Consider the following 21,842-nt stretch of genomic DNA (forward strand, 5'->3'; position numbering starts at 1 on the left):
CGGAGCCGTGTGGCGGGCGGGAGGCGCAGGTGGCGGGGCCGCCCCGCGCTGACATCAGCGGCGGGGCCGAGCCCGCTCCGCAGAGCCCGGCGCTGCAGAGCCACGGCAGCGGCGCAGGCTGGGCCCGGCCGAACATGGCAGCGGCCCCCGCGGCCGCCCTTGCGTGAGCGATGCCGCGGGCCTCCTGAGCCGGCAGGCGGGCCTCGTGTTCTTCACGTCCATGGATGTCTCTTCCGATCCGTATCTGCCCTACGATGGAGGGGGAGGAGACGGCGGAGACGGCATTCCGCTCCGGGAGTTGCATAAACGAGGTATGCTGGATTGGCGTTTGGGTTACTTGTTTGCTTAGCTGTACGTGCGGGACCGCTGTCCGCCTTTGAAACGGGGACCTAAAGGCTTGCTAATTATCGAACTGCTTTGTTTCGCTTGCCCGATGCCTTTTGTAGGAGGAGAATTCAGGAATTCAGTTCTGACTGGTTCCTGTGTTGTCAGGGATTGTTTTCTCTGCGGGCAGATCAGTCCTGCTTCACATCTCATCGCCCTGTGACTCCATCTTCGATATGTGGCAAGCTTGCCTTTCGCCCTCTTAGGGGTTTTTTTGGGGTTTTTTTTTTGGTTTTTTTGTGTGTGTGGTTTTTTTTTTTTTAATCAATAAAACCATCTCGTGCAGAAAAAAAAAACAAAAAAAACCAACCCCTCCAACAACTGTGTTTGTCTTTGACCACGACCGAATTAGCTAGAGTTAATAATAGGATATTTACATGCCTTCCACTAACATGAATAGGAACAGTGTTTGTCTGGCTTTGAAGTTTCCGTACCTGGTTTTAAGACTTGACCGGTTGTTACCGTCTTTGCTATGCCAAGGTTAAGCTTTGCAATGGTAATATGTCAGCTCAGCAAATATTGATGAACTCATAAGGAACTGGTACTTTAGGGTAGGTTCCTTACACTGTTGCTTGCAAGGAGGCAGATTAGAAAGAAAAGTGTTACCAGATTTAGAAAGAAAAGTATTACCAGTGTTCAGGGGGAAAAAATCCTCTTTTGAACTTACATTTTGTTTCTCACTGCAAATTTAAAGCGGAATGTGTTCTGAAAAGATCTGGTTTTGTCCTGAGAAGTTTTAGTAGGGATAAAAGTTATGCCTTCAAATTCTGAGGATATAAGCATGTTTTCTTGTTTAGATTGGATGGTCACAATATGGTGTGAATAAATGTATTGAATAAATGTAGTGAATTCCTACTTTTGTTTCAATTGGGCAATCTAAAATTAAAAAGTTGTCAGCATTTATAGCTGCTGGCTTAAGCATTAGAGAGGAGGTAGGCTGAGAACAGAGAGATGATTTACATAAAATGATTTTTTTCTCTCCATATAATTTATTGTTTTGCATGTCCATGCAAGCTCTTATTTCTGTAAATAATTTAACTTATAATTTATTTTCATCTAACATTTTATCTGTCTTTTAGTAGTTTACATAGATGGTTATTTGTTGTCTTTTTATGATTCTTAGAATGTTTTTCAGCATATCTTAAGAATATCAACAACTTCCAATACAGTTTATTTTAGACAAGCAAGTTTTACACTGTCTAGCAAGTACTAGATAGTTCTCTAAGTCAGATTTTGAAATCACTTCTGAGGAATTGAGGTGGGTGTTTTCTTAAAAGATTTGCAAAATGTGAATTTGGGGTCTTATCAAGGCTGAATATAAATACTTGAAGGGAAGGTGCAAAGAAGGTGGAGACAGGCTCTTCTCAGTGGTGCCCAGTGGCAGGACTAAAGGCAGTGGGCACAAACTGAACATGGGATGTGCCCTCTGAGCATCAGGAAACAGTTTTTAACTGGGAGGTTGACTGAACACGGTAACAGGTCACCCCAGACAGATTGTGAAATTTCCTTCCTTGGAGATGTTCGAAAGCCGTGTGGACATGGCCCTGGAAAACGGCTCTAGATGGCCCTGCTTGAGTAGGGGGTTTGGACAAGATGATCTCCAGAGATCCATTCCAACTTCAACTATTCAGTGAGTTTAGATTTGTAGATAGATTTAAATATGAGAACTGCAAAACAGTCCTAACCTGACACTTTCAGACTCTGTGGTTATAGTTAGACATTGAAATGTGATCAGTTGTATATTCTTGGAAATTAACAGGTATTAGTTGATTTTTACAATACAAAAGGTAGATATTTGCAGTGTGAAGTGGTGTCTTGCACACTGGAATATTGCAAATACTGTAATGAAATCTGTGGAGGATTCAGCCTGGTTGCTCCATTGTGGTGACACTGCTGGGAGCCAGCAAGACAATTCCCAGTTGTGACTTGTCTTTTTTGTAGTTTCACTGAATTCTGTTAGGACTTGTGCTTCCCATATTCTAATACTGTATTTCGAATGTTACTGGTGCTTCTTGGGCTTGTTGTAGTGCATATAGATTTAAAAAGCCCAAACAACCAACAACAAAACCTGAGTAGTGTCACTGTAATCTCTTGCCATACTGAATTGCAACTCCAGACCAGTTTGTTCCAATAGATGTAACCAAAATTTGTGAGTTTGTCCTACTGGTTTAGTATGGCACAGTAATCTGTTACTGTGATTCAGCTATTAAAATAAAGCTCAAAATGCTAGCAGACAAAACCAGAAATTGAAGGTAAATTCTTGACATTACTTTGTGTATTACTAAGATTTTTATTTTCTTCTCATGTAGATTTCACAGCCTTGGGATAACAAGCTCAGAGGACGTGGGTATAGATATTCCCAGAAAGCAGACTTAATTGTCAAGGAGTGGTGAATTTTTTCCTTTATTAACATACTGACAACTTGTATGTCTTGCAGAGTGATGTTCACATCATGCAAAATTGCTTTGTAACATCAAAGCATTTGTTGCACTAATTGACTGCAGTGGCTCACCCAAAGTAGCTGCACCTCAGCAATTATGAAATGACTGTTTAAATCAGCAGGGGTCTTTGAGGTTTAATTAACGACCTTCACTAATGTTCAGTGAGATGAAATACGAAGTATTATAGTACATTATTATTAAAGGCCTGATCCGTTAGCTTGCATTAAGTGCAAGTACACTATGAAACATCAAAGGGAAAGATTTAAAAATACGTATTTATTAATTGTGTTTTCTTTTATGTTGATTACTACTACTATCTCTTACCAAAAAAAAAAGTTAAATAGATATTATTGAATACTTCTTAGCAGGAGTTCCTTTGACTTGTGCTGTCCTATGACTTCTTTTTATGTGATACTGATTGCATTGTTCCAGACCTACTTATCAGGAACACAGTTTACTTCTGCTCTCTTTTCTACCAAATAAGAGATAAAAATACTGCTTCTCAGAAAGGGTTTAAAAGTTCTGATTTAGGATTGCATATATCCCACATAACTGGAATGTATATTTTTGTAAGAATTTTTCATATAACAAACAATATACTGCAAAATATGTTGTGTAAATAAATTACCTGTGTTGCCCTCGAATTTATTTTTGCATAATTTTTACTACCTCGACTGTTTTGAAAGTTCAGAATGATCAGTATCTTGTTTGTGTTCCAACCATTCACAAAAATGCTCATACTCTGATTCCCTTACCCCTGCCCCTCTTTTTATTATTCCTAAATAAGCATTCATTTTACCCCACTTTAAAAATTTGAAATCTGAGCAATGTATAATGGCCAGGCTACCAGATCAAGCAAGACGTGGTCTTTAGTAAGCACAAGCTTTGTTATTTTATTTATACCAATATATGTCTTAGATTTAAGAAATTGAAAGTCCTCAAGCAAAATAATTGAAATTTTGTTTCACTAATAATCTCTAATATTGAGTCAATAACCAGGACATGTGAAAATTATTTATATAAAGAACATGCCAAATTTACTGATGACTTAGTTTTAGTAAACCTAATTTTTTTGGGAGACAAAAGGAGTCACAATTTCATTTATTGTGCACCAATCACCAGCCATGAAGGTGCAACTTCTCTTGCTTAGACAATACTTAGAGTAACATAGGGAAAGCCTCTCAGCCACGTGGAACCTCGCCTTTTACTGTGAGCTGTGGGGCAGAGAATATTTAATAATATCCTGGAAAGATTTTGACTCAGGTGCATACTGAGCCAGTTCAGATCTTCTTAAGTGATAAAACTTATACTTTGTATATTAGACTGCATTTCTGCTTAAGGGCCACTTATGTATTAGAATTAGTAATAAATTGAAAGTCAATAACAGTGTGACCTTTGAAATAAATGAGTATGAAAGTTGTGTACACACACTTAGAGCTAGAACTTGATGCTGAAATTTTATTGGTTGCAGAAGGAGAGTTAAACATTTTTCTAGATTAATTACATGTTTACAACAGAAAATGTGATCAATATTATGATCATTCTCTAACTTGGAGTACTTTGAGAAAAAATATAACATGGAGAAACTCAATAGGACTGTGGCTTTGTTTTGAGGTTCCTTGTATGAAAGAGGGATAAGGATTTTCAATTATGAGTTTAGCATATTTGACTTTGGTGACTAACATTAAGTACCACCCGATGTAACTTCATTTAGGTAGTTACACATTAGCTGTCTGCATGTGCTCTATAACTGATAAGGTTCTCTATGAAGCATGTTTCTCAATTTTGGAAATAATTTTTTGATTTACTTTTATTTGAGATATTGGAAAGCTAATGAACGGACCAAGATTATGCCCTCGTTTGGTCTGATTGGGGTAATAATATTAATAGAATTATTATTTTTGCTGCATCTTGTCTTTGCCCTCTAAAACAACATATAAGTAAGTTACTCTTACGTACCTTCAGCTGCAGCACTTAGAAATTTACTTATCTAAATTTCTGGTGTTTTGACTTTTATGGCCTTGGTCATTGTTAGATCATAGATAATTTCCCTTCTGTAATGTTTACTTTATCTAACTTTATATATTTTTGTACATTCTATTTTTCTCATCTCCTTCCTCATTATTCACCTTACATATAAGTAGTAAATTTAGTAGTGGGAGGACCTCAGTAACTTTTCACTTACATATCTAAAGTCCCTATTCATCATAGGTATAATTAAATAATTTACAACTACAAGGAAAGAAATATAACAATCAATCCTTTTTTTTTTTTTTTTTTTTTGTGGTGCATCATGGAGACAGAAATGTTTATTTCACCTAAAGTGAAAAGCAAAGCTCATGGTTTTGTTGGTTTTTTGTTTTGTTTTGTTTCTGTGTCCATTTGTGGTGGACACAAATCTTCAAAAGTCTTGGTTTCAACTCAGAGGTGCTACTATTGAACTTTGATTTGACTGCTACCTTTTCAAAGGTTATTTTTAGACCCAGATCTATTTGGGGGCAGATGAAATGGAGGGTATTTTCATGCAGTACTTTGGTAAATAGTATAACTTATCCTTGTTCTTCAAAACTTGTTCCATGCCTTCCTGTTTCCCATTTATCAGATTTTTTCCAGCTGATTTTTTTCAGTTTTTGTATATATAATTGTGTCAATTTTATATGCATTTTGATTATAATGCAGAGACCAGTTTGTTTGAAAGCCTTTGATGCAGTTAGAAGAGCTAACTGAAGAGACATGCTGAAAATTCATAGTTACTCACAAAGTGGAATGTATTACTTGATTACAAAGACTTTAACATTATTAATCAACAACAGTAGTGAATTACATTGGCATTGTGTGCTGTACTTCTGATTCTGAAGTTTAAAAATTGCTTCTAACCAGGGAAAGGAAATAGTGCTTAATGACTCTCTTTGAGTGGTTACAGACAAATTTAAATAAATTGATGATTGCTTCTTGTCTTTTTAATTGAAAGCCTCATATTTTGAGGTCTGAATATGGAGACAGAAAGAAGCTGTATACATACCCTGTGTATACAAATGTTGTTTGTTACAAGCGTAAGGGATCCTTACAGTGAGTGTGGCACGCAGAGTGCTTCCCTGCCTCCACTCCCCTTGCCACCTAATACCCAAGGACATACGGGTGAAGCAAAGCCTTGGATTAGAATCTGGCCTCTGGAAAACTACAGCCCCTGCTGATTTTAACACTCAGCAGATTTGGATGGTCATGTCAGGGGGAGCTTATTGCAGCCTTTACTGTAATCCGACTAGCTTCATTTTCACTCCCAGAGGTGCATTTATTTTTTCCCCTCCTCCTTTCACACTGCTGGGAGTAGCCCAAAGGAGACACATTACACTGCCATCAGCTCGCTGTATACTTGTGCATTGTTTAGAAAAAGGGATGGGTGAGCAGCTGTAGCTATTCTTGCTGTAAGAGTCAGCAGTTACATAGTTTGTAGAGAAATACCTTTGAGAAATTGTGTCCTGTTATTGCTCTGCCACTGAATACAGCATTGACATTGTTTATGTTATTGTTTTCACAACTCTGAAATGTTTCTAAACCTTTGAGAGTTTTGAGCTCTGTGAAATCAATGTTACTGTATAGTGTCTGAACGTTAATATTTATAGGTTTGAGTTGTTTCCAGCAGAAAGTTATAATTAAAATCTAACAAGACCCCAAGGGTGCATTTATGTATTTCAGGATAACTAGTCTGACAGTTTGTTGCTGTGGAAGAGGATGAACTTGTTGCTCCCCATCTATTCTCTCAGTTTTTGCCCTTGCACTGTCTCTATTTCTTCAACTGTGCAGAAACTTGATTCCAGTTCCATATAATGGCAGATTTTTTTTGTTGTTGTTAGTTTTGTCTGCTTAGTTGGATTATCATGTTGGCTTGGTTTACTGTGCAGTCAGGTCAAGGGTGACAGAGCTGATCCAAAGGTGAGAGTGGGGGTGTGTGACCAAGAACGGCAGGGAGAAAGAGAGGGAGCAAGATCTACTCTTTGTGTGCCAGCAGTCAGTTAGATCAGCTCAGTCTTACGTGTAATTATATCCCAAGAGGTATGTCTCATTTCTTAAAATGGAGTAAGGTAATACAGGCTCAGTTTGAGACAATTGTGTATTTTGTGATGCACATTCAGAAGATGGATATCATGCTGTGTAGCATATAGAAGGGGTCTTAAGCTTCATCATAAGATTATGGTCCCTTGTTAACTCTGATAGCCACCCTCTTGAGAAGCCTGTTCTTGTCTAGTTGTGTACTTTATTCTCTTGTGAAGGTGTAGCTGTGAGGATTTGTTCTCTAGGTGATACTGGGTAATTGTTCAGATAATCGCTTGGTGGATTACCTCATAAAAATCTGTTGTGCATCGTTTGACTACCCAGTGTGTAGCATTTGTCTTAAAGTTTGATGTTTCTCTTCTCATTATTTTTATGAGAAAAGAAGGAACACAGCCTACAAGGAAAGAGTTGGGGAAGATTGTTGAACAGTTACGCATTAATCAGGAGCAGTATGTATGTTGTAAAACTCCTTTCTTGTGTGAAATAAATTAGCTATGAACTTAGCAACTTTTGTTTTTTTTTTAAAAATACACCTTTCATAAGCTCCAGGGTTGCTTTCTAATTTGAAAGAAATCTCCTGAGTTGCAAAAAGATAAAACAGTATGGGAGTACTGCTGCAGGAGGTGAGGCAACCTTTAAAAATACTGTGCATGGCCTCAAGATTACTGTGTGTAATCTACATAAATCAGCTTTCTGTCATGTTTATCATAGTTCCAACATCAATCAAGATTTACTACTGCTTGTATGAGGGAAATCTATAAAATATGAATGAAGAAATATTCCTTGCCTTAATGAGGGACAAAAGGCAGGGAGGAATCCAGGAATCCTGATATGTAAAGCAGATTCTATGAGTATAGCAAAATATTAGTTCTGTAATTTTTTTATGAGTGGTTTCATCAGGACAAACCAGCTAGGCAAAGCAGGAGGTTGGATCAGTGTTAGGACCCAACAGCCATTGAGTATAGTTTCATGTTCAAAGAGAAATGCAGGAGAGCAGTATGGTAAGGACTGTTCATTTTTTGTCAGACATAGTATCTTCTCAAGCAATTTTGTATTGTATTTTTTACATTCTCATTAAAATTTTAAAAAAAAGGAAGAAAAAATCCTTTGCTTTTTCAGACATAAAAGCTTTTTTATTGTGTTGGAATCCACTTTTCTTATTCTGCAAACCTTAATGCTTATTACAGTTTTTTCTTTTAATGTTGTGCAATATATACAGTAAATTCACGAATACAAGCTGCACTGAGTATAAGCCGCATCTCTGGGTGTTGGCAAATATTTTGGTTTTTGTCTACAAATAAGCCGCACCTGAATATAAGCCGCTCTATCGTTCGCAGCGAGGACCGACGTGCAACAAAGTTGCCAAATAGTAACAGAACAGCGCCAGGGCGGGGTTTACCGGCTCGGCTAAGGCTGTGCAGGCTTGGCCCGCTAGGGGCTGCTGACGGGGCCAGGAAGCACAGCCTGGCGCTACCGTTCGGCGGGGCCACTGGGGGCAATGGCGGCGCGGGGCCCCCCTGTCTCTCCCCCGGGCTGTGGTAGGGAGTTCTCCCGCCTCTCTCCCCACCCCTCGTGCTACCTGCAGGCAGCCAGGCTCCACCTGCGGTGCAACAGAGTAGCAATTTGTAACAATCACAAAATGCCGACTTTGCAGCAGCTTGGCTCGGCACTCTACCTGGCACTTCTGAGGTTGTAAATGTCAGAAAATTATTCACATATTAGCCACTCCTGAGTATTAGCCGCATTTCCGGTTTAGGAGCAAAATCTTAGTCAAATTGGTGTGGCTTGTATTCGTGAAATTACTGTATATATATTTTTAACAACTTCAGTTGAAACAGTTCTTCAGCAATACAAGAGCTGATGCCTGAGAAAGGATTGTGCTCAAGGCTTGGAATTACATGCATGGAAGGATAACAAAAGTCAACTGCCTTTCTAGAAGGTAGTTCATTCAAGACTTACAGTGACTAAATCCCCCAAAAGAGTTTGGTTTCTGTTTTTCTTGCCATATTGCTTTTATTATATAGAAACTTACTATTTATAAGCTTGCAGTCTGTGATTGCAGCAGCTCACAACAGTTACGTGATGAGATTCAGGACAACCAGCACAGCTTCACCAAGGTTCATGCCTGACCAACCCAGTGGCCTTCTGTGACAGAGTAATTGCATCAGTGAAAAAGGGAGGGTTACAGATACTATTTATCTGGACTTCTGTAAAGCCTTTGGCATGGTCCTCCACAACATCCTTTTTTCTAAACTGGACAAAGATAGATTTCATGAACAGGCCATTAGATGGATAAGAAATTACAGTAATTTCACAACCATAAGGCGCACCGGACTATAAGGCGCACTTTTTTTTTTGCAGTGAGGCTCCGCCCCCAGCATTCCCCATGTGGTGGCTGGCTGAGGCCCCGCCTCAACCCGGCAACCATTGGCCCCCGGGCCCGCCTCCACCCGGCAGGGGCGGTGCCGCGAGCCACCGGGCCCCCCTGGACCCGGCAGCCATGGGCCCCCGGGACTGCCTGGACCCGGGAGGGGTGGTACCGTGGGCCCCCTGGGTGGCATTCACCCGGCAGCCATGGGCCCTTGGGACTGCCTGGACCCGGGAGGGGGAATGCCGCGGGCCGCCTAGCCCACATTCACCCGGCAACCATGGGCCCCTGGGACTGCCTGGATCCGGGAAGCGGGGTGCCGCGGGCCCCCTGGTCTGCCTTCACCCGGCAGCCATGGCCCCTGGCCTGCCTCCACCCCGGCAGGGGCGGAGCCGCAGGCCTCCGGGCCCGCCTCCAGCCGGCTGCCATGGCACTTCCGGCTCCCCCCACGGCTCACAGCTCACACTTCCAGTTTGGCAAATTTCTGAACTTTGTCCATCAGATAAGGCGCACCGGACTATAAGGCGCACTTCCGGGTTCGAGGGAAAATTTTAGTCAAAAAGGGTGCACCGTATAGTCGTGAAATTACTGTACTTGGATGGATGGACCCCCACATCCAGAGGTTAGAGGTCAATGGCTCAGAGACTTGATGGAGGGTAAGTGACAAGTGCTGTCCCTCCTGGGTCTGTACTGGGACTGGTGTTATTTAATATCTTCATTAATGACATAGGTGAAGGGATCAAGTGCGATTTTGCTTGGCAGATTTGTAGATGACACCAAGCTGAGTGGTGCTGTTGACACTCCTTAAGGATGGGATACTATCCAGAGGGACCTAGATAAGCTCCAGAAGTGAGCCTATAGGAATCTCATGAGGTTTAACAAGACCAGGTGCAAGTGGGTCTTGGTGGATGGGAAGCTGAACATGACCCGGCCATATGCACTCACATCCCAGAAAACCAAACGTGTCCTGGGCTACATCCAAAGCAGTGTGGGAAGCAGGGCAAGGGAGGGGATTCTTCTTTGCCCCACTCTGGTGAGACTCCACTTGCAGTGCTGCATCCAGCTATGGGTCCCCAGCACAGGGAGGACACTGACCTGTGGGAGCAAGTCCAGCAGAGGGACACCAAAATGATCACAGAACTGGAGCACCTCTCCTATGGGGAGAGGCTGAGAGGGTTTGGTTTGTTCAGCCTGGAAAAGAAAAAGTTTTGAGGTGATCTAATTGTTGCCTTCCAGTACCTGAAAGGAACCTAGGTGGAGAAACACTATTTACAAAGTGCGTAGTGAGAGGGCGGGGGGAGTGGCTTCAAATGGAGAGGAGGTTTAGATTAGGTATTGGAAGAAATTCTTTACTGTGGTGGTGGTGAGGCACTGGAACAGGTTGCCCAGATAAGCTGTAGATGCTCCATGCCTGAAAATGTTCAGGACCAGGTTGGATGGGACTTTGAGCAGCTTGTCTACAGAAAGGTGTCCCTGCCCAAGAACTAGATAATCTTTAAAGTCCTTTCCAGCCTAAACTATTGTGTGATTTTGCCTTATTTTTGCAAAGTGTGGAAGGACTGTGTTTGCTTTATAAGGAGTCTTACGAGTTGTACTAAGCCTCTGAGAGGATCAATATACTACTGTTTACTTCTCTCTAGTAACGTGGGTTAGTTCGGAATAGCAGTAATTATAAAAGTTCTGCGTTCCACTTTTACCATTAGCTTCCAGTCTCAGAAAAAAATTAAGAAAACTCATGTATAACAAAAAGGCTTTACTTTCTTTACAGCTCCAAAATGGCTTAGGTATCCTCATGAATATCAGAAGTGTTCTCTTACCGTCACTAGAGGCTATGCCTATACATCTTGTATGCTAAGTGCTTGTGGGTTTTAAGACCAAAACTGCTTCTGTTTTGGTGAAAAGCATGTAGCCTGAGAAAGCATCTTGAAACTTGAGGACTGGGAAAGAGGGAGAGGAAGAGGAAATAGTTCTGTAGGTTTGCCAAGTGCTACAATTTATCTGTGTAATGATGATTTCCTGCCCGATGGTTACAATGTTATGATGAAATATTTGTATTCTGGAGAGGGTTTTAACACTGCATTGAAAATACATTTAATGACGCTTTGGAACTGGGTGTAAAAAGTGAGAAAGTGTGTGTTTATGCTGATGAGAATATCTTCATAGCTGGAAGGGACATCTTGTTGCGTGAAAAGCTAGAGAAGGAAGGGTAGAAAGGGAAGCAAAAACTTGGAAAAGTGTTGAGACTTCGTAAAAGTGTGTTTCTCTAAAATCTCCTTTAGAATATTTGTTTACTACATAGATCATAATACTGACTGGAGTATGTAATCTCAGACTTCTGTATCTTAGATACAGAGCGTCAGATTTTATAGAGTTGTCCTTTTCATGGTCCCCTAAGGATACCTTTTTACCACACTCACTGCTGCCTGTTTCCTCACTTGGTATAATTTTACAGCTATTCAGGCTGTTCAGCTATTACATCAGGCACTCATGGCAGCTCTGTATTCAACAAAACCTCCTCTTCTGCTTCATATCTTCTTGTGTCTCTTCTCCATCATACAGTGATCACTTATAATTCCAGTATTTGGTGTGCCGGCAACTGTTGGCAAAGTAGGAACCTGACATAGTTTCAATGGAATTTTTACTGTTTCTGGACAATGACTACCCTTTGTAGTCTACTCCAAGTTCTGCTATGGGCCAGGTGCAATTAACATAGTACCATCTCTGATGGTGGCATCTTATAATCCCCTGGAGGGAATTCTAATTTAACCCCTCGTGATATGCATGAAATAACCTGTTACTGTTCGTGATACATTTATAATTCTCTATTTGCCTTCTGTGGCATAGGATTGCATGCTCCGTGTAGTTTGATATTGCTTCATATATAGCAGGGCATAAAACCAACTCCTTCAGAGCAAAGACAAGCTTTTGCCCAACCTTACTCACTCAGGTTCAGGAAGCTGTGTGATCACATTGTAACTTTGTAGAAGATTAATAATTAAGGTGTGGGTGAGGTTAATTTATGTCCCATTGCTTTGCAAAAGGAAGCTGATTTCATGTAAAAATAGTATTTTAGTGAAGTGTTCTGTTACTGTCTTAATTTTGAGACCTAAACTATATATTATACTGTGAATTTTGTTATAATCTCTTGGTGATCACCTTGCCCTTTCAGCTAGGCAGACATGTATCTTAGACTTCTAGTTGGGAGAACTGGAAAAGGCAAGAGAATTGAATCCCTTATCCTAAAGCAAGTTTTTTCACAACCACTTCTATTAGCAAATCTGATCTAAATTATTGTTGTTGCTGTTAGCCTTTTATTAATGGAAGCATAGGTAATGCTTCTTTACATCTGCCTTAAGAGAGACTAGCAGCAGCTTTGGAAAGAGATTTACAGGGCTTAGCTATGGGAAATAGATGAGGGGGAATTTAATATGGCAAAGACTGGGGAAAAAAGTATTAAGATAAAGATGGCAGCCAGGCTCACATAAGAGAATGGTATTGGTGTTATTGGGGAGCTGTCTGCTACATTTGCATTGTCTTCTACACTTTTCTTTTAAGTTTTTTAGGATTTGTAATAATAATTGTTTGTGTATCTTGAAAATTATAGATTGCATTTTGTCTCAATATGAATTTTGTATTATTTTGTTTTTTCACCACTAAAAAAATGTCCAAATAAACAATATGTTATATAGTAGGCATCAACATGACCTCTTAAGCAATAGATGACTGAGGCACCACTTTGGTCAGAGTGTAATGCCAGCTGTCACAATGCTTCTTCTAGATCTTAGAATTCACATTTGTAAAGGGAAAAGGCACCTTTTACTTATGTATAAATCTAATTGTGAGTTGTTGTGAGGGCTTGGGCTGGTGAACTCAGCATTTGTAGCATTTGGAAGTTTACGGTAGGTCCTTTGACAAGCTTTTTGTTTGTTAGTTTTGGTTTTTTGGTCCGTTGGAAATTTCTGCTGACAATACCAAGAAGCTCAATTAAAGAAGCCTGGAATTAAAAAAAAACAAACCAACAAAAAACCCCTCCAGTTTAAAAAACCCCCCACCTGTCTAAACATCTTAGTATCAATCTAGTGAAATGGATTCTGGTGTCTGTCTGAACTGACAGAAATCTTGGTCAACTTGAGCCTACAGCTTTATGAATAGAGATTGCTGTGGTGTGCTGTATACTGTTGGGCACATTGTTTTGTTCATAGTCAAACAAGTGAGAATTAAGAAAAGTCAATATATTTCAGAATTTATGACATTTGAAAGCTTAAAAAAGGTAAAACTTTCTTTTATTGCTTTTGAAAATGGAAAAATTCTCAATACTCCTCTTGCTCTTCTTGCTCTGATCAGCACAGTAAATATTTGTGGGGCTGTTGCTGTGATAACTGCTTGTGAGGAAACTAGCTAGTGATGACAAATTAGAAGATATTTTCTTTATACAATATTTCCAAATTTCATGACTGAGGACTGTTCTGTGATGTACCTGAAAAAGATAAATAAAACCAAAATATGAGTATGTGTTTGGCTTTTTGCTGCTTTGTGGCTGCTCTTAGAATCTGTGTAGGAGAGATTCATAATCAGTAGAAGGTATATTTAGAAGTAACTGGTAACATATGAAAGTGCTGTGAACTTTCTAGCTAATCATCCTTGCTTTCTTTCTGTACAAACAGATTTTTCTCTGGTAGTTCATAAGCTGAAATACATTTCAAGTTAAATGTGTGTCAGAGCTGCTCTTTTTTTCCACTTGCTTCTATTAAAGTTTTTCTGGAGTCTGTGCACAAAACAGAACAATAATTTGACTAGGAAATCCCTATTTAACCAATGGAAACACAAAGTCACTAATAGACAAATTTAACTTACAACTGAATGACAGTAAAAAGGAGTGGCATGCAACACTGAGAGACCTGAATGACAATAGAATATGCATATTATGGAACGTGTCTGAATTAGTTGTTCAGAAATTTTTGTGCTATGAACATAATTTGAATACTTATTGCAGAGTTAATTCATCGCTGTGTTTCTCTGCTGCAGGAACTCATTATACAATGACAAATGGAGGAAATATCAACAGTTCAACACATTTACTGGACCTTCTGGATGAGCCAATTCCTGGAGTAGGAACATATGATGATTTCCATACCATTGACTGGGTTCGAGAGAAGTGCAAAGACAGAGAAAGGCATAGACGGGTACTTGAGATAAATAACAGTACTTTTTTGGTTGGATGTTGGAGTTAAGGTCTGCTTTAGTAATAGAAACAAATATATGCATGTCTTTTAAATTTGTACGTAGGTACATCAACTAGAACAACTTGAACACTGTTTAAAAAGCACTTCTTAGCTGGATACCTGCAGTCTTGCAGGATTATTATAACTTGGGAAGGAAGCAGTAATTTAATAGAGTAGGAATAGGTCCCTGTTGCCCAAATACTGTTTTTAAAGTACTGCATTTTTTGCATGTTAGTATACTTAAAGCTATTTTCCAGTGTAGATGTATTTGTAATAGTACAATAGTGGTTTTGGTGGTACTTGTACAGAAAAGCAAAGTGTGATGTATATTGCTTTTATACTGACACAAGTGTGTCTTTGCAACTGCAGCTAAGTGCAGGGAGTAAATAAGGATAAAATAAGAACAGCTTCAGATGTCATTACTAATAGTTGTCTAGAAGTACTATAGGGTAGTTTTAAATTTTTTTTTTTTTATTTTACTTTTTTGTGTTTTTTAGTCTAGAGATAAAGATGTTTATATTTGAAGTAGAAGTTTTGGAATTTGAATCATATGAAATAGCTTATTATTAGTATGCTAGCAGTTTAATTGAGGTTTAAAATATTTAATCAATAGGAGGGAAATAATGTTACAATTCACATTTTTGGTGTGTGTCATAGAAGGTATTCAATTATTAATAATGTATTTCTTGGATTTTACTTCTTTAAATTAAGCAAATATATGTTTCTTGGTCAGTTGCTTGATGTCTGAATAATTAAGCTGATTTATCTGTGTAAAGCACTAAATACAACCAGACCACTTGTGATTTCAAGAGAGAGTTTATTTGCCTGCAGCTTGCACCATGCAATTTGTATGTCATACTTCCTTTTTTTTCATTATTCATATTACAGAAGTACATACAACTCTACATACTGATTTCTCTTTGCAGATTAACAGCAAGAAGAAAGAATCAGCATGGGAGATGACAAAAAGTTTGTATGATGCATGGTCAGGATGGTTGGTAGTCACATTAACTGGTTTGGCATCAGGTAATGTAAACACAAAGGATTCTTTTCTTGTATTTGTCAGCAAGCATAGTTACTGTGTTTTTCCTTTGTTCTCCACCAACCCAGCTGAGAGCTGGCTCAGTCTACTACAACAATTCCATAAGGGAAGAAAAAATGTACTATCTTGATTTACAGGCTTCACCATTTTGAGGTGAGGGTTTACTGATCAAATGGGAATCAAAACCTCACTGAATTTAGAGAGAGTTTATCAAGTGTTTCTGAATTTCATCTACTAAGCTATCAATGTTCTTTAATCCTGTAATTGAGATTTATGTTTTCCCTGTCTGTAAAATTTTGTTTTTTACCTGTAGGATTTCTTGTGAAAGTGTTGATTGTAAATAAAAGTAGCTCTGGTATATGTGTAGTTTTGGTAAGCACACTTCCTTGTAAAGCGTGTGTTTATGAATTAGTGAATGTAAGCTATATGTTTATGTCGTACCTTTACAGAGGGTCTTCCACAGAAAACATTGACTTTAACAGGTAGAGTTTGTTGACCTATACTTCAATCCTCTCTTTCCTTCTTAATATATTTTAGAATTAATTTTTAAAATTTAAATTTTTTTTAGTATTAATTTTTAAAAGCATCCAATAGTTTGTGACCCAGCTGTCAGGTAGTGCTACTGCTTTTTCTGTTAGTATGGTTTGAAGTGATGATTAAAACCTTCAGGAAAGAAAGGTCACAAACTCTGTGCCCAGTTTTTTAAAGAAAAAGTATTTCAAACAGACATTTTAAACTAAATGTTAGGAAAACTAGTTGTGGAGTAAGGCTATGCCTATTAAAAAGCATGGTAACAGTATGCTTTTTTTTTTTTAATTACTGCTTAGGTATATGCATCATCACTTTCACAAATTGCATATAAATTAATACATATGCAAAGTTTGCAGCATGTTTATATACTTCTGGATGCACAAACCAGGAGTGTATAATTACTGGAAATTGTTTCTGATCATTTCAGTGGGAACATGCAGTGTAGTGTTTTCAACCCCTTAAGCTGCTGTCTATTAAAATTTGTTTTTTTCTGTTTCTGAGCAACAAAGTTAGCAAATTCTGGTCTTGAGCACTGGTATGTTTTTTCATCTCAGATACCTTCTCTTGTATATCTAGTGGATCTTAAATGGTATAACCTTGAGTTCAGTCACAAGGAGACCTTAATTTGGTTGAAAGTCTGTTCTACTGAAATACTGCTTTTGACTTGCCAACACATGGGCTAGAATCCTTTTTCACCTTTTAGACAATCTCATCTCTTTCCAGCAGGCTTGGTGCCATATAAACTGCTCCATCACAAGAAAGTAACAATTCTCTTTTCTTAACTCCTTGGTTTCAGTGGACTGTTGGAGAACTGTGGTATAGGGGGAAAAAAAGCAAGGAAAAAAAATCTCATTTAACTTGGGAAATATACAAAGTACTTAATTGTTCAGCAAATATTAGTCTTACCATAATGAAAACAGGATATAATCCTGGAAACCAGTAGTGTAATAAATGTCTACTTAATTAAGTTTTCTGTAATCACCAGTTTACATCAGTTACAAGCCCATTCCTTCATTTTATCTGTGTGTGTTATTTCCGTTTACCAGAACATTAATACAAAACTGTTTCTACAACAGGGGCATTGGCAGGATTAATTGACATAGCTGCTGACTGGATGACTGACTTGAAGGAGGGCATTTGCCTTAGTGCTTTGTGGTTTAACCATGAACAGTGTTGTTGGGGTTCAAATGAGACCACATTTGAAGAGAGAGATAAATGTCCACAGTGGAAAACATGGGCAGAACTAATAATCGGGCAAGCAGAAGTGAGTATTCTTTGATGGTCTTGTTCAACGGCTTGGCTGAATAGGGAAAGGAAATAATGGTCTTAAGGTTAGGATTTTAAACAAGAATTTGGTTTTTACTGTCTGTGCCATTTTTCAGCATTTGAATCGATTTAATAGATTATAGCATAGTAAATGTGCATTTCATGAACTGCTGGGGGTCTTGGAGTGTTGCAAATGTAAGGAAGTTATGAGAATTAATGCAAGAATTTCTTTTCTTTATCGTGACTGTATGTAAATTAAATCCATTTATGGTGTTCTCTGATAACTAAGAATAGATTTGTTTTATTTTTCTACCACTGTGTTTTTAAATAAGGAAGATTTACTCATTATTCACTAGATTTTAGCAGCTATTTGCTGTTAAAATATATACCTGTTCTATGTTTATTTTTTCTCTTTAAGATGAAGTGTTAGAACACTTTCTACCTTTTATAATCCAGTCTGTGCTAATGTACAGGTGTCATGACTATGCTTTTCAAACAAAACTCTCTCGTGGCAATAATTATTGTACCTCAAAATGTGTGTATAAATGTGCTTGCAGCAGGAGTACTTCTGGATAATTTTAAGTAGTGATTTTGCTCTTACATCAAATCTGTTTTCTGACTTTTTGTTTTTGCTTTTAGGGCCCAGGTTCATACATAATGAACTACATAATGTACATTTTCTGGGCATTGAGCTTTGCCTTCTTAGCAGTCTCTCTGGTGAAGGTATTTGCTCCTTACGCCTGTGGCTCAGGGATACCTGAGGTGAGGTCCAAATAATAGATATATATTATAGGTGTTTCATGTTAATGTGTAGATTACTGCCTTAGTGGGTCAGGAGGAAGGCAAGAGGAAGCACCTTGTGCCTTTGAAGAAATATATTATTACAAGCATTCAAATTGAAAACACGTAATTGTGCTAATTGTTTCTGAGAAAATGCCCCAAATTTAAAAGAATCTCCTGGGTTAGTAGATTTTGCTTCTGTGGGGACCACTTTTCAAGAAAGTATTTGAATTAGTATACTTCTGAAGAATGGTTTCCAAACCTCCCCTAATCGACACCTTCCCTGTGGTGATAAGGGAGCAGTGTTTCATTGACACAATATGGGTCGTTTGATAGAGCAATCTTTTGTTGCAGTAGCTTTAGTTGCTTTAACTAGCAACTAGCACAAACCAATGGACAGTAACAATGTGAAATGTGTAATACCCTCAAAAACTCACTGTTTACGATTGCTGTCTGCTGCTATCCACAGAATGGGAGAGAAAAATCCAAAGTCAAATCAATTCTTGTCAGTCTCACTTCTTCCGCTTTTGTAAATATATTTTTTATCCGCCTATATTTAATCTTGGAGTAGTTCTGTGCCATTATTCCAGAAGAAATTTCTTCTTAAATTGGTTTTCAAATCTAGCTACCCTTACTTTTTAGACACAGCTGCCCAGTGTTTTGTGTACATCCTTTCTGTGGACGTGTGGTCCTATGATAGCTGTATATTATTTACTCTATGTGGGCGTATTTTCAAGACCAATAATATAGCATTGTTAAGCACAGTAATACTTTTGGCAAGTGGCACATTTTTCTGGTGGAGATAGGCTGATCTTTTCCATATTTATGTGAAGAAATCTACTGTTGATTTTTATGTAGTGATGGTAAAACATGAAGAGAAAATGGGTGATATTGGTGCAAGCTGGGATATTGCTACAATAGATGACCTTGAGTATGGTTTTTGCAGGTTTATTTTTCCTTTGGAAATTTTCTGCCTTTCGCTCAATAATTTACATCATAAACTAACGAATCCAGTCTTAGAAGCTACTGCAGGTTGCTTTTCTCCTAAATGTAATTGATAATGTAGTTTTATGTTGTTATGTGTTTTAGAGTAAGTTGCAAATGGAAAGCTGCTGGCAAGCAGATAGACTCAGTGTAGCAATCTGAATTATACATGTTTTAAAGTGTGACAAAGTCATTTGAAGAAACTGACTTTTGAAGTTCTGCAACTAAAATGAAAGGATTAATTTTTTTCTGAAAATTGAAGAGTGCAGTAACAGATACAGTTTTTTATTTCTTCCAGATAAAAACTATTTTGAGCGGCTTCATCATCAGAGGTTACTTGGGGAAGTGGACTTTGATGATAAAAACAATTACTTTAGTCTTGGCTGTTGCATCAGGTTTGAGTTTAGGAAAAGAGGGTCCTTTGGTACATGTTGCCTGCTGCTGTGGGAATATTTTTTCCTACCTCTTTCCAAAATACAGTACAAATGAAGCTAAAAAAAGAGAGGTAAGTTCTTGAAAAAGCATTTCTAGAATGCATTGGATTTTGGTTCATTTGCACTGATTTTTTTAAAAGATTCTATTTGTTCTCTTGGAAGATGTTTAGTGATTATCAATATTCATTATGTTAAAAGATGTATTATCCCCAGCATTCACACAGGTAAAAAATTTCCATGGAAGAGTCAGTTTGTATTTCTTCCACCTCAGAGACCATTTGATTTTATTTCAGTTTTTTCTGTGCTTGTCTCTACATTTTGGTAACTGATGAGTGTCTTCAATTGTGAGGACAGCAGAGTGCTCTGAACCCCTGAACAAAGTGTTCCTGTGGCAACAGTGTTTTCTGCCCTCTTTCAGTTCACTTTTGTTAATGAGAGTGTGGTGGGTTAGACTTGGTATCAGCCAAGCAGTTCTCTCACCCCTCTGTATTGGCAGGACAGCAGGAGAGAGTGAGATGAAAAGCTCAGAGGTCAAGATGAGGACTGGGAGATTCCTCACCAGTTACCACTACAGGCTGAACAGACTAGACTTGAGAAAAGTGACTTGACTGTCAATAGTAGAGTAGTGAGAGATGAAAACAAGACTAAATGTGTCTTGCCCCCACTGCCCCTTCTTGAAAGGCTCAGATTGACTCCTAACTCTTCTGTCCCAAAGTGGCACAAGGGGATACTTTACCTCTGCTGCTCCTTCCTCTTGTCACTTTCTCTACTCCAGTGTGGAGCCCCACTCACGGGAGACAGTCCATCAGAAGGATCTTCAGGATGGGTCCTTCCCACAGGGTACAACCATTCAAGGATTGCCCCAGCCTGAATCACCCTCAGGCTGCAGTGCTTGCAAGAAACCTGATCTGCTTGCCCGGAGCTTGCTCTGGCATTGGCTGCAGGGTGAAGATCTGTTGTGCCATAGTCCTCCATGGGCTGCTGGGAAGCAACCTGTGTCATCATGGGCTTTGCCACGAGCAGCAGGGAAATTTCTACTGCAGCCTCCTTCTCTCCAAACTAGTTCTCAGACACTCTTTCCATCCCTGTTACCAGCTTTTTTCCTTCTCTGGATGCAACCAAGGACTTGACATTCTTGCTGTGTGGGACCCAGACCTGCACAGAGCACTCAGGGTGAGGCCCCCCAAAAGCTGAATGCAGCAGGACAGTCACCTCTCTTGGTTGTCTGCTCATGACGTGCTTGATGCACCCCAGGATGGGGTTTTGCCCTCTGGGTTCCAGGGCACACCCTACTGACTCACACTGAGCTGCTGCTGACCAGCATCCCCAGATCCCTCTTGGCAGGGCTGCTCTCCAGCCACTTCTCTGTCAATTTAGATTTGAGCCTGGTGTTACTTTGTCCTAGGTGTGCAGCATTTGGACTCAGTAGATTTTATACCATTAATCATTGCCCAGGGCCTCAGTCTGCCTAGATCCTTCTCCAAGCCTCCTGTCCCTCAAGAGAGTCAACGGCAGTTTGGTATCATCACCAAACTCAGCTTATAGCTATAGTGAGATTCTGTTGTTCATATGTACAACATAGACTGCAACAAACCCTCTCACCTTTATTCTTTTCCAGGTGTTGTCAGCTGCCTCAGCAGCAGGAGTTTCTGTAGCCTTTGGTGCCCCAATTGGTGGAGTCCTTTTCAGTCTGGAGGAGGTATGTCAAGAGATGGCACTGAAGAATAAATATTTTAGAAAATCTCTCTTAGTTTAAATAATCTCAGACTCCTTTAAGCTATGGAGTCTCTCCTAAGAAGGAAATTATTTTTTGACCCATATTTCAAAGAGTCCTGTTACCAGCAAAGTCCTAATGATATTTTTTCTTTTTTTTTTTTTAAATGAATATCAGCTTTATTTTGTTCTTAATTATTTTATTCTGGAAAAGGCTGAGTCTGTTAATAATTACAGTTTACATACAGATAGAGACACAGCAGCTTTTCAGTCTAGGAGTTCATTCTGAAAAAAAAAAAAAGAAATAGGGCTCTTAATTTTTGAAAAAAATCTTTAGAAACTTAAGATAGTTTTGTAAAGCAAGTTTTTAAACATTACTTAAGGCTTCAGACACTAAACACAATTGAATGTGATAATTGTTGAAAGGGCAAATATACTATAAAACAAGCAATTTCTCCGAAAGTGCTTTATGCTAAAGTAGTTTTAATTGTAATTTTCAAAATAGGTAAGAATGTTATTTCTATCATTGGCATTTTTAAAGACCCTAAAAAACCCCAAAAATCTCTGAATTGAAAAGCAGGGAAATTATTATTTCACATATAATTTTGTTATACTCTTAGGGAG

General features: G+C 38.9%; 1 protein-coding gene across 6 annotated transcripts in view; it reads left to right on the top strand.

The window, feature by feature from the left end:
- CLCN3 (chloride voltage-gated channel 3) overlaps positions 1-21,842 on the top strand; it is a 71,716-nt gene that overhangs the window by 32,221 nt on the left and 17,653 nt on the right. For 4 of the 6 annotated variants that reach the window (XM_033059481.1, XM_033059486.1, XM_033059482.1 and 1 more), the window contains exons 3-8: positions 14,272-14,429; positions 15,395-15,494; positions 17,118-17,305; positions 17,947-18,069; positions 19,370-19,576; positions 21,124-21,204. In XM_033059481.1, the coding sequence (XP_032915372.1) occupies positions 14,272-14,429; positions 15,395-15,494; positions 17,118-17,305; positions 17,947-18,069; positions 19,370-19,576; positions 21,124-21,204 (857 nt within the window). Of the gene's footprint in view, positions 1-105; positions 312-14,271; positions 14,430-15,394; positions 15,495-17,117; positions 17,306-17,946; positions 18,070-19,369; positions 19,577-21,123; positions 21,205-21,842 lie in introns of those variants that run through there. The other 2 variants (XM_033059483.2, XM_033059485.2) reach the window with 2 other exon arrangements.

This window comes from Catharus ustulatus, chromosome 5, assembly GCF_009819885.2.
Source record: "Catharus ustulatus isolate bCatUst1 chromosome 5, bCatUst1.pri.v2, whole genome shotgun sequence".
In the NCBI taxonomy this organism is placed as follows: Eukaryota; Metazoa; Chordata; class Aves; order Passeriformes; family Turdidae; genus Catharus; species Catharus ustulatus.